The sequence below is a fragment of the Centruroides sculpturatus genome, unplaced genomic scaffold (assembly GCF_000671375.1).
Source record: "Centruroides sculpturatus isolate CEXI.00-Female unplaced genomic scaffold, Cexi_2.0 scaffold17, whole genome shotgun sequence".
NCBI classification, from domain to species: domain Eukaryota; kingdom Metazoa; phylum Arthropoda; class Arachnida; order Scorpiones; family Buthidae; genus Centruroides; species Centruroides sculpturatus.
The window spans coordinates 1156834-1169750 of NW_019384462.1; the positions used below are offsets into that span (position 1 = coordinate 1156834).

The window sequence follows — 12917 nt, forward strand, 5'->3', positions numbered from 1 at the left end:
GATTGCACGCTTTCCTAAAATTTATTGATTTGATACTTTTACATCCATCTTTGGGTGACTTTGAATACTAAAATTAAACAAAACATCCTCTTCCTTGATAACAGAAAAAGCACACTTGCAAGTGTGAAACATTAATGGATTATTTTGCTTAGATCTCCATTCTTTAAACAAAATCCAAATGCTCACTTACAAAGGATGAAGTGTATAAATGTTTGGCTTTTGCAAACATTTGTACATTTCATCCTTTTATAACATAATAAACAGTTCTTTAGAACAATAATGCAGGCATTACTGAGCAAATTATATTTTCCAAATAGTTGTGCAGAACATATTTGATTTCATATTTACATTAATTTGTGACATTTACATTTATGGTTTACTATATAAATAAAGTTTATATAGTAAACCATTTATGAATTCTACATCACAATCTTTTACTAATGATCTAAATCTATGGTTTTAAAGATAATTTCTAATAAGGAATTAAAATTCAAAAAGTTATTTGACAGACGAGAAAGAAAGAGATCATTCAAAGTGCAAGCGTACCATAAATCCAATAAGAAACTATCCAGTTAGTGGTGTAAAAACATCTATCCTTTCCAATATGAAAATGTTGGATACAGGAATTCAAATATAAACTTCTGTACAGGGTCATCCAAAGTGAATGCTACCATTTTAAATTAGTGTAATTATGTTAATTATTACCTGAAAGTATGCAACATATTCCAATCAATATAGTAACTGTCAGAGTTTCATCTCCCATCTGCATTCAAACATCTCTTCATCTACTAACTCTAGGAAGCAGTGTAAACAAAAATGGCAACTTTTTTAGAGAAGACGTTCTGCAGTTTGCAAAGTAGGAATCACTCGTCATTGTGCAGCACAAGTAATCTGCAGGAGATGTAGAATTGTGGCTGCCGTGAAAGGAGAGTGACGTATGTCATAGTGAGTGAAGAAGAATGAATATCCTAAGCTCACTACAGCATATCCTACACTATGAGTAGTGATGCAAGGTACACACATTAAGAAATTGTAATGGACAAATGCAAAATTTGCCCATTTTTCCAATGTTTTAATGTACATTACAATGTTCTTCAATAGTTAACATTGCTACCATTTTAAATTATTGTAATTTTCCTTTCAGAAGACTCTACTGTTAATAATAATCTGGCATTTCTCTCTAGTCCTGTTGCCGGTTGTCAACGATGAGTGCACAGCCATAAAGTGCTAGCTGTCATTCCAGGAAAACCAATTTGAAATATGATTATTTCACAAGCATTTCTCTCAGCTTTATAAAGTGTTTTTCAAGAAAAATAGCATTAAACTATAGCAATAAAATTTTTATTTAATACAATATATCAAATTACATAACATATATTAAAAATAAATGCTTTGTTTTTTTGGCACTGAAAAACACTTTACATATCATTTTAAAGTGCTTACAAATAATAAAAAATAGTAGATAGATCTTTAAAATATAAACACACATCATAAAAAATTTAAGAATTTCACTTGATAAGTACAGAATTTTATATTCTATAACTGAAATACCACGAGGCTATTGTTAACGTATTCGAAACCTGTAATTCTTAATAATATCCGCTATTGCACGTATCGAGGAAAAACTAATGAGATTAAAAATTAACCTTTACTCACATTTAATGTTTATAACAAACATGGCACATATTGCATAATTCAATTAAAAAAATTTTTCAAATGCTTCTCAAATGACAAGAACATTTTGCTATTAGCTCAAAGATTAAGAACTGCAAAAGTGTTAGACATTTATGAGATTTTAATATATTCAAACCAATATAAGAATTCTTCCTCTATCTCTCACTAGCAATTTCCAACAGTTGCATGCAATAATGTTGCTATGACAACAATTTGCGAGGCATCTTAAACAATTCGGGAGAAATTCGACTCTCGTGACGAGACGATGTACATTTGCATTTCCATCAAACCAATCCTGGTCTGAAACTACATTGCACGATGCCATATTGGAATTTTTATAAGATACTTCAAAACATTGTCACTAGATGGTGCTAAATCTGTGCTAGAATATAAACTGACATTATGTTCTGCTGTACAACATTGATAAACACTATAATTACAACATGCTATAAAGAACTTAAATTCAGTTTTAGGGAATGATTGCATGCAATTGCTTCTTACTAATGAATACTTTTAAAAAGTTTTAGAAATTTAAAAACATTGTCACAAAGACAATTTTAATATTTTTTTAATACATTTTATTTCCTGTTTTAAACCAATTTAAATTTGAACAAAATTAAATTTAACGTTTTGGTCTCAGACTTAATCGAGGAGTTAGATAATGTGTAAAGGACATTTTGTATTGTTAAGAGGTTGTCCATAAATTACATAATGCAGGCACAGTTGGGTGGGTATGCAGATAATCATTACATGTAACAAGAGGGTAGGGATGTTTACGAAAGCGTTATCTAATGCCAGGGTCTCAACTCGGATTACACAATGATTCATTTTTGTATCCAAAGTGTTGCGTAGTGAACTGTACTCTTTATGCCACTGTTTTGTACATTATATATGTAATTAACATATAAAATAATGTAACGTTCAGTACCCCGTGACACGTGCTACATTATTTTGGAGGTGGGTTGTGCGACAGCATTACAAAGGATGAGATGGTTGAAAATATAAAAATAGCACTATGTAATTTATGGACAATCTCTAAGTATTGGGGCTCATAAATATATAAGTTATAAAGCAAATTATGAAAAAATCGTCTCAATATTAAATATACAAATAAAAAAATATAAACTAAAATTGAAATATAAGATGTATATGTATTCAAAGGTATAAAATCATAAAGTTATTGCTTTTCATTAAAATTTGGTTGATTGCAATGTAATGGATTTTAATACAGTCAGTTAAGTCTAAAGTCAGTTAATATATATATATATACACGGTTAAGACTGGTTTGGAATAGCCACATTTGTGATTGATGACTTTCAGTTACAAATATATAAATCTGATTTAACAGAAAATGTTTAAGTTGCTCGTAACATCTTCAGTTAGTTGCATGAGACAAAATGACGTCTGTTTGACATCAAACCGCTCTTTGCAAGGCATCATAAACAAGTCAAAAGATATTTATAATTTGTTGGCTTTGTAAGAAGTTACCAGAACACAAATGTAACAATTCCAAATCAGTTTTAACCATTCTTAAACTACACTGGCGTGCAAAAGTTAAGCAACAATGTAATTTTCAAGCAGACAGCCATGAAATTGTAGAAAAGAGCTTGCTACAATCAGTACAATGACACCCAATTCAGTAGAAAGGTGATTTGATAAAGGAAAAAGACATCACAGATGATGTGAGGGCATGCAATCAGCGTGCGCAGTGCAAGATTATAACATGGCTTTGATTCCATACTGTATGCATTCTATTCATTTTTGCACTAGTATGCTTTCTTTATCTTTTAAGTACAAAACACTGTCTCTGTATTCTGAATTTCATGTCTCCCAGTGATTTCTTGCAGAGTTATGGCAAAAATACAATCATTGCTTAATTAAGCTTTGCACACCAGTATATATCTTGGTCCACTCTAAATTTATATGATCAGGAATTACATATATTATATAAAATTATAATATATTTAAAAATTGCATGTTTAATTTTTAATTGAAGGATGATTTAAATTGTTTAGACGATATTAATCCAAAAATTAATTGTACATTAATTAAATTCTTAATACTTAATTATCACTATGAGAAGCAGCTTAAATGTCGATCATTCGATCATTCCACCTGTTCTCTTATATCACAATGCATGAAGCAGGATAATATGTCTGAAGCTCTGGACTAGAGTGGAAATTGGGGCATGCTGAAATAATGACAATGATAATTTTCACTTAAAATATTTTAAAATTATGAAATGTAGAGTATTCAAAATAATATTTACGAGTTTCGCAGTGTAAGCCATAATAGCCCGTTCCTGCACACGAGCACTGGTACATTGGACGTTCGTTAATTTGAGCACAAATTCCTTTATTTTTACAGGGGTTCTTGACACATGGATCAGGTAACTGGCCTAAAAAAAAAAATGCTTAATGATTGAATTTTGTCAAATGCAAAGATACTTCCTCTCAAATTAGTGTATTTCTGAATTTTTTCCCTTTAAAAACATCAAAATAGCTGAAGTTTAATCTCAAGTATTCTAATAATAATAAAGGCTTCATTCAATGTTATAAAATAGAAAGAATTTTCTTATATATTAAAGCATCATTTAGAAATCACCAGTGATTTGGTTGACAAATTATCATCAAATGGACTATTGTAATAGATATACCAGTTGAGTGTAATTAAAATATCCCTATTTAATGCTCTCTACAGAGATATTTAGCAGTTAGAATTCAACCAAATCTGGCATGGTAACATTTCAGGACATGCAGAAGATATTTCCATAAAAAAGACTGGCACTAAAAACTCTCGCCATTGTGATATTTTTTGAAACTGCAAGCAACATTTTATTTGCACAAGACACTTGTGGTATACAGACCTTAGTAATGTAAAGGATACTGCTAAATGTTGTCCCCATTCTGAAGTTGTAAAACCTGAAGGTCAACGTTGAACAGCCAACCTTAATCAAGCTTTTGTGATGCTTCTCACATGAGTGTGATACTGTCTTTCAAGGCTGACAAATTTGCAACATGTCCTTGATAAACCACACTAAAGTGTCCCCGCAACCAACTTTACAAGGATTAAGATCGAGATAATGGGTGGCTAGGTAGTAGGAAATGCATGATGATTATGCAATCAAGAATGATCCAAGGATAAATGTGGCTGTGAATCCAATTCAGACTATAACTTTAGACAAGTGCAGTGGAATCTGCTGGAAAACACAAGGGTTTTTATTGCCCAAATATGCCAGTTTAGTGTTCCACTGAGATGTCACTCGACGGGTTCTTCCACGACCACAAATATTCATCTCCATTTTGGCAAGGAAGATCAATGCAAAAGTCAGTCGGATTTCCCCACTGGTAGCAAGCAACTACTGGTTGTGGCTGATCTTATACATATAATAATGTACCAACTAACTCAGCACCTGTCACACTGTTTCATAGATTACATCCAACTGCCATGACACTGCACATGCACTACTGGAGTCTGTGTTATTATTCATTGACTGTTCAACAATGGTTATGATAACATTTCAATAATTTGTGAAGAAATAAGTTTGCACTCTCAAATGAGTGAACGCCCAGTTTCCTCAAATAGAATGATGATTATTCTCCAAAGAACTTGCAGAGTCAACAGTTCTTGGCATAAATTCTTATGACGACAAAATTTCCAAGTGCAGCCATTGTTTTTTGTAAACAGCTTCACAAGAAATGCATGTTCCAGCAAAGTGATGGCCATAAAAGCAATAACTGATAAGAATAACATTCAACAATTGTGGTCATATTGCTTTTCTGCAGAGCAAATTGCTTTTTCATTGCTTGCAGTATCAAAAGTGCCACAGTGAGCAGTTTTGGTACCAGTTTTTTTATAGAAGAAAATAATTAAAAATTCTTAAGCAAGATAAAAGGGATCGTGTTAAGAAATACCTCGAAGAGCAAGATGGCATTCTTCTGGAGTCTCATAACGATATTTCTTGTCACATCCTAAACCGCAGAAACATTCTCCGTCACGTATTCTACAACCATGATGCAATTCGTTCTCTTCACAATTATTTGCTGGATGCACTAGAAAAAAGATATTAAAAGCATAATTAAATTTATATGCATTTTACTTTTATACATTACATACCATAACACTAAATTTTAACATATTGTATTTATGTTTCTTGAACTTAAAACAGGGTGCACTTTAAATTTGAAGTATTCTCTGCTACTTTTAAAGTCTAGAAACTATTGTTTCTGGGAAAGAAATGCAAGAAAATATACAGTGTCATCCAAAATGAATGCTACCATTTTAAATTATTGTAATTAGGTTAATTATTACCTGAGAAGTATGCAACACACACCTATTGATAGAGTAACCATCTGAGTTTCGTCTCCCATCTTTATTCAAATATATTGTCTATCATCTCTAGGAATTGCTGTAAATGAAAATGTCAACTCCACAACAGAAAAGACATTTTGTGTTCTGAATTATTCACCATTGTGCAGCATGCGTTCACAGACAACTTCAAAGTGATCTACTATGTAAGACAAAATTTTTTGGTAGTTTCGGGAGAACACAAATTTATTCCGAGTTTGTGAACTGCAGAACACAGAATGCCTTCTCTTTTGCAGAGTCACCATTTGCATTTATGATACTTCCTAGAGATAGTAGACAATGCATTTGAACACAGACAGGAACAAAACTCAAACAGTTACTCTATCGATTGATTGGTTTATGTAATTGGTGGTGCATACTTCTCAGGTAATAATTAACATAACTATAGTAATTTAAAATGGTAGTATTCATTTTGAAAGACTGTATTTGATATCAGAAAACACATCTGCAGCTAAACAAAGATAGAGAAAAGTGCACATGGGCTCCTCAACTGAAAAATAATTCACGAAAAAGTAATCTTGGGTATGACATTGCCAGAAAGGATGGATCTTAAAACCAAAATATTTTATATATTAAACAGAAACCTGTCATAAAGAGAGGAAAATGGTACTTCAGTTTTCCTTAAAATTCCTTAAATTCTTTTAAATTATATTTACTTCCAATTGTTTAATTTTTTTCTTAAAATCCCTTTTTAAAAGTGGGCCATGTCTTAAATTCAAAGTAATGTAGCAAGCATCTCCTCAAGTATTCTTTTAATATCTTTCTAGTTTAATTAAAACTTATTTTAATACTTAAAAATTAAAAAAAAAGAGAACTATTTACTTACAGAGAATAGCAATAAATGCAGCAAAACAAAATATATATTTACAAATCATCTTGATCTAATTTCAGCTGTAAATAAAAAATTTCATACCTTGTCAATATATCTAAGTTAAAAAATATCAAATTAATTTAATTATTTATAAAATATCATGATTAAAAATAACAGATATTCAAAACCAAAATAATAAATCACAAATTAGTATTCTTTTCTCAAATATTTTCTCATATAGGGTGCATAATAAAGTCCTCATAAACCCATGTAACTGACAAATGCATATAGCTACAGTTATGGACATTATTTATAGTTATAGTAAAGTGATTATGTGCTATGAGACAAAACTGCTTGCAACTTTGAACTGGTATGCTTAAAGTTCCCATCTCAAAAACAATGCACGATACGGGATAAAAAGTCAATTACAAAGCCATAAAGGACGCCCTCCATATGTGAATAGCACGAATAGAAAGCATGAAATGCTAATGTGCATGCTAATCACAGACAGTAAAATGTGTCTTTCTCATGTGTTCCCATTCATTACTCAAACATTTATTTATAACATGTAATTCTTGTTATTCTTTGTTTTAAAGATGCATTTGTGTGCCATATGTTGTTCATTATTCAAATGTCAGTTTATAAGGGCTTCACTGTGAATCCTGTATACTTGATGATAATAAAATACAGAATATTAAATTCAATTTTAATTTTTATATTGAGTTATATTATATTATATTGTGCATTATACAAGCCCAAATGTATATTCAAGATGCTATTAATTATTTATTAATAGCATGCTATTGTGAGATGCCAAGGGCATAGAATGGATTAACTCTATGTCGCTTACCGACACACAATCGTTAGATTGGCTCACTTTACTTCGGAGCACTTTTTAGGAATTAAAATAAACAAGTTGGAGAGAGATGCTCTCGTAATCACCCTTCTCCTCGTCAGGATTTCCCGACATCAGTTAATCTACTTAATACGTGGATTAACACACGTAAAATAGTATTATCGAGCGTACATGGGAATGACAGAGGTGTAAAATTCAGTCTTTAAGGAGATTGTATTATAAATCAAACAATAACATTTAATATAACGAATAAATGGATAAGTACAAATATAGATAAATGATCAAATCAAATACAATTTCTTTGAAGAAGCAATTACATGGAACTATTCCGATAGGTCGAACTATCTACCTTATCTCTACCTTATTTCTACCTATCTCGCGAAGAGAGTTTACAAGATTTCTACAGGTTATACTACCTTAAATAATTCTTTCCTCTTTCCAATATATTCATATGTGAGAGGAGGGTCTTCTATGGATGTATAGCACTACATATGGTTAATTCTCTCCAGTAGAAACGGAGCTCATTCGAATGGTGAATTGCTATCAGTTATATGGTCAGTACTGCTTCCGATAAACTTCTATAATTAGTATGGCGAATTCAGGTCTCGTCAAACCTCTGATGAACTGCCCCGAATGGCGGGAAAAATCCCTTTTATATCGGCCTCCTCAGACGGCCCAGTAACGTGTGCAAAGGCTGCATTTTTTACTCATCTTGTGAGTCGGCCGAAGGAAAGAAAATCAACTTCTTTTCTATAACGAAAGTACTTGACATCCGTTTTTCAAATAAATACTTTAAATTTAGAAAATTATTAAATTTCAATTTAAAACTAAAATTGATCTTTTTTTTCGCTAATTTCTTTAAAATTGACTCCTCCCCTAATTCTAGATCTCACACTATTAATTAGATACACTTTGAATCCATCAGTCAGCTGGATGACCAAGCCAATTAAGATATTGACCTACCACTCTGGGAGATTGGATCAAATGTAGACTAGTTAAAAAACCCAGGAATTTTTTGGGGTGCTTCATCCAGATATATTGGGCCTCACCCTTCACCACCCAGCTGCCCCATTGTGTATCTGGCTAAGACCATTAAAAACAAAAAAAAAAAAAAAAAAAAAGAGGGAAGAGGAGGAGTATACTGGCAATGCAAAAATGGCATTATTTAAGTATTGATGAAAAATTACAAAACAAATTCTGAATAATGAATGATGATGATGATCATAAATAGAATAATTGGGTAAAGATGAACAGATGGCAGTAGGAAAATATTTAATTCTTAAAGGAAGCTAGTTTAGTTGAAGCCATCCAATATGGTAACAAATAATGATCGTGTTAAGAAATCAATAATTTAATATTTATTTCTAAAATTGGCATAGATTTCAAAAGAAATTTCTTCACGAAAAGTCACTTTTTAAATGGGGAATTCTAACAATAGATATCATTCCAAAGATACTAAGTACAGTACTAAAACATTTAAAGCAGTGGTTTTCATAGTGGGTGCTACAGTCCTCCAGGGGCTGTGAGTAAATGTAGGGGAACAAAAAGAAGCACGGGGTGCTGGAAGCAGGGTTCCGACCAAACGGTGACCATACTGTGAGGGTTCAGGTCATTGACAACCTTGATAAGGACACAAAGTTTGAGGTTCATAGAAAAGATTATATAAGAATATTTCTAAGCCTTTCTCATACAAGGGAAAACAGGTTGGGGGCATTGGATATAGCTTTATGGAACCAAGGGACAGTGGCTTGAAAAAGTTTGGGAATTGCCAATTTAAATGGATCATACGGGGCTGTCCATAAATGACATCCACACCAGAAGAGAGGGAGGGGTTTACAACAAATTGGGCAAGGAAGGAAGGGGTTGAGCTTCAATAGACATCCATTTATTTCATTAAATTTTAAACAGTTTATGCATTTTATCATTTTTATTTCAAAATTTCTTGTATGTTTGTTTCTACTTATAGTATTTATCATACATAAAGTGATAAAGGTTTTAAGGGAGGTTGAGTTTTGTTGGATATCCAAAGAGGGAAGGTGTTTATGGAAACTGGGACAAGATGGGAAGCGGGAGTAAAATTTTCAAGAAAAATGCAAATGTAATTTACAGATAGCCCCATGGGGTTTAAATATACGGAAGTTAACATTGCACAATATGAATTTCCCTATTTACCATTCTTTATATTCTTTAGAACTCTAGGTATTGCTACTTTTATTTCCTATTTTTACTTATTTTTCTACTTAATGAAAAAAAGGTTTAATGATATATTGTAATAAAGTTTAATAATTGAAAAAAAATTAATTTTAATTTTGTTTTTTATACTTCTTTAATACTTTAATTTTTTAAACAGCAAAAATGGATGTTTTTAATTTTTAATAAATTAATTAACTTAAAAATCCACTTTCAATCAATAAAAGTGAAACGAGTATTAAAAAATATTCGACAATATTTTAATATATAAAAATTACCATTTCTCGATTTTAAAGTTTTATAAAACTTCAGTTTTTGCTTTATACCATGAAATTTCTCTATTAAATTAATTAATGGTCCTTGTAAGTTATCCTTCGCATGAGAGAGGACGACATACAAAGATAGCACGTGAGAGGATAACAAATTTATTAATAATTAATTATTTTTTTAATATAATGCATTTATCCTAACTAATAATTGATTTAACGCCAATTTTTATTTTGAATTCGTATCAAAATCAATCAAATTGAATATTATTCACTTACAAGTACTTCTCTTCGAATCAACACCTAGCTACTTCCTGCCTATGATTATGTTTCCACCCACGTGGTCAAAGTTTACTTTTAATATCAGCGCACCCTATTAGAAAGAATTAAATTAACCATTACGTCACAATTTTCTGAAAATATTATATTAAAATTCCATTTAGTTTATTAATTTTATTTTCAAATATGATCTTATTAATTTTTATTAATACATTTTAAAATTATAAAACATTACATCAATTACATCGCGGAAATTCAGTTAATGTCGACAGGATCCGAGTGCCGCTCTGAGGGCGAGTAACCCCAGGAATTTTTCTGAAGTTGAGCCCGTATTTCGTTGCCCGGGCGCCTGTTAGTGTCGCAGGGCGATAAGAGTAAAAAACAAAGATCTAAAATTTATTCTGTTGGTTACGTGAACACATAGTAAAGTGTCAACCAATGTCATGGAAATCAGGTTCGAATTCGAACCAGATCGCCACAATTTAACATAAATAGCACATGCTTGGCCTCATTACTCATCTCTTATCTATATTGGCTGAAGATCGAGGCATTACTCACTATTTTTCAGCTATGTTATCGTATCCCATTCCGAGTCGGACCCTTTGATAATCGGGGGAAATATGGCCGACGGTATAGTTTTTTAATGCGGCCGTCGGCCATAGTTTTATATATATTTTTTCTTTTTAATGAAATAACCAACATGGACTTAAAAAATGATAAGTTTTTTTGGAACTAATATTGCATTTTTTAATAAAAAAAAATGATTGTTTTTATTGCATTTTTAAATAGGAACACCCATTCCTTTTTTTGGTAAGGTTTCTCCATAAATCTACGGGCTCTTACCCTAAAAATCTCCATGATTTAAAGATCATTAACAAAAAAAATGAAGCAATAATCATCCAAAAACTTCAGGAATTGAAGAATGGGGGAGAAAAAGGGATAAAATTATGATTTTTTTTGGACGAATATTGTATTTTTTCAAGAAAAAATCATCATTATAAGGAAGGGTGTCGAATTGATATCAGTCTAAAGGTAGGCTCAAAAGTAGGAGTTAATATGGAGATCGGGATCGCAGTTGTCTTAATTTGACGATAATTAATCATGTAGGAAGCATCATTAATCATTTTTAATATATAAAATAATTTGGTAGAGAGGTCAACGGACTCAAAATAAAGAATTTATTTCTGTAAATTATTAGATTCCAAATTTTTTACGCTTTAATATCCGCTGACCTTCAACTACCGCTGAAAGCAATTAGAAACTTTCTCTCTTCCATTTCCTTTCGGCGGCCATTTTGTATTACCGAGTGATAATTGCCTTAACGATTCGAAAGTGTAGGAGTGTATAAAGTGTTTTGTGTGTTTCTGACAATCGCACACAGAACCTAGTCAGGTGCATCGAGGGTTAACACTTCACTGACTTAAAAAAAAATACATAATTTATTCTAACTTTTAATTTTATCGTTCGGCTATCTAATTATAATTCGCAATTTTTTATACACTTAAATATATATATACGTATGTATTATACACGTATAAATTAAATTTAAAAATAAATAAATGCATTATTTTATAATTTCCATCTTTCGACATCAGATGTCGCTTTCGAAAACTCGCCCCCTTAAAAATTATTTATTTATTTACTATTATTATTATTATTAAAATTGATAAGAAATTTGACCTCTGGTGGTTGAAATTGGAAATGGGAATATTTTTTTATTTAAATGTTTTAATATTAATCTTATGACTTTTTAATTAATTATTTTAATTTAATTTTATTAATTTAAATAAATTATTAATAAGTTGAATTTCTTTAAAAATAATGGGTTTAAGTCGGAGGTTAAAAAGCTCGGGGCGTAAATAAGCACTTTNTTTTTTTCTGTAGGCATTAAGAAAAACCTGTTTTTACTCCGTCATATGTTAGCTTTCTCACTACCAGGCCCGCCATTTTTTTTTAATGGAGAAGCCCTGGAGTGAGAAATGACGCTAGATCGATCCGTGTTAACTTTTAAAGAGCTGACACTTAAGTCTTGATTCCACTTGCAAATTTCCAGCGACATTGACGAACAATGGCGGCAAACGTAGCCGCAAAGATACGGAATTTTGTGTCCACTGAAAGCAATGGCGTTTGCGGCTATGCAAAGAATTCAATTAGAAACTCTTATACATCAGCAAATTAGAGTTTTTCCACACTTTTAGACATGAAAAAATTCTATTAGTCTGACATCAGGTTAATACTGTCATTTTATTGGCCGTTGAAGATTATAAGTCTTAGCGGTGGCGACAAATATTCGACACGTCGAATTTTCCTTAATGCCAGCCACTAAAGATATCCCCGTGGAATTGTTTCCATACTAACCGCCGCCATCACTAGCCACTGCTACTAGAAACTTGCAAATGGAGGCAAGGCTGTACTCGAACCCAGATTCCTCAGAGAAGCGAATTAATGCATTATCACTTTCCTTACATTTAGA

The 12917-nt window shown here is 31.6% G+C and overlaps 1 protein-coding gene across 2 annotated transcripts; it reads right to left on the minus strand.

The window, feature by feature from the left end:
• Positions 1 to 29: 29 nt before the first annotated feature.
• Positions 30 to 10562, minus strand: LOC111620905 (protein crumbs homolog 1-like). Of its 2 annotated transcripts, none has more exons than XM_023362928.1 (5): positions 10445 to 10562; positions 6869 to 6933; positions 5589 to 5726; positions 3944 to 4072; positions 30 to 3865 (listed from the first exon to the last, which is right to left on the minus strand). In XM_023362928.1, the coding sequence occupies exons 2-5, from the start codon at positions 6915 to 6917 to the stop codon at positions 3798 to 3800; spliced, it is 384 nt and encodes a 127-aa protein (XP_023218696.1). In that variant the 5' UTR covers positions 6918 to 6933; positions 10445 to 10562; the 3' UTR covers positions 30 to 3797. The 2 variants fall into 2 exon arrangements, with proteins under 2 accessions (XP_023218696.1, XP_023218697.1); XM_023362929.1 differs by lacking the exon at positions 10445 to 10562 and adding an exon at positions 8126 to 8449.
• Between the last annotated feature and the right edge of the window lie 2355 nt (positions 10563 to 12917).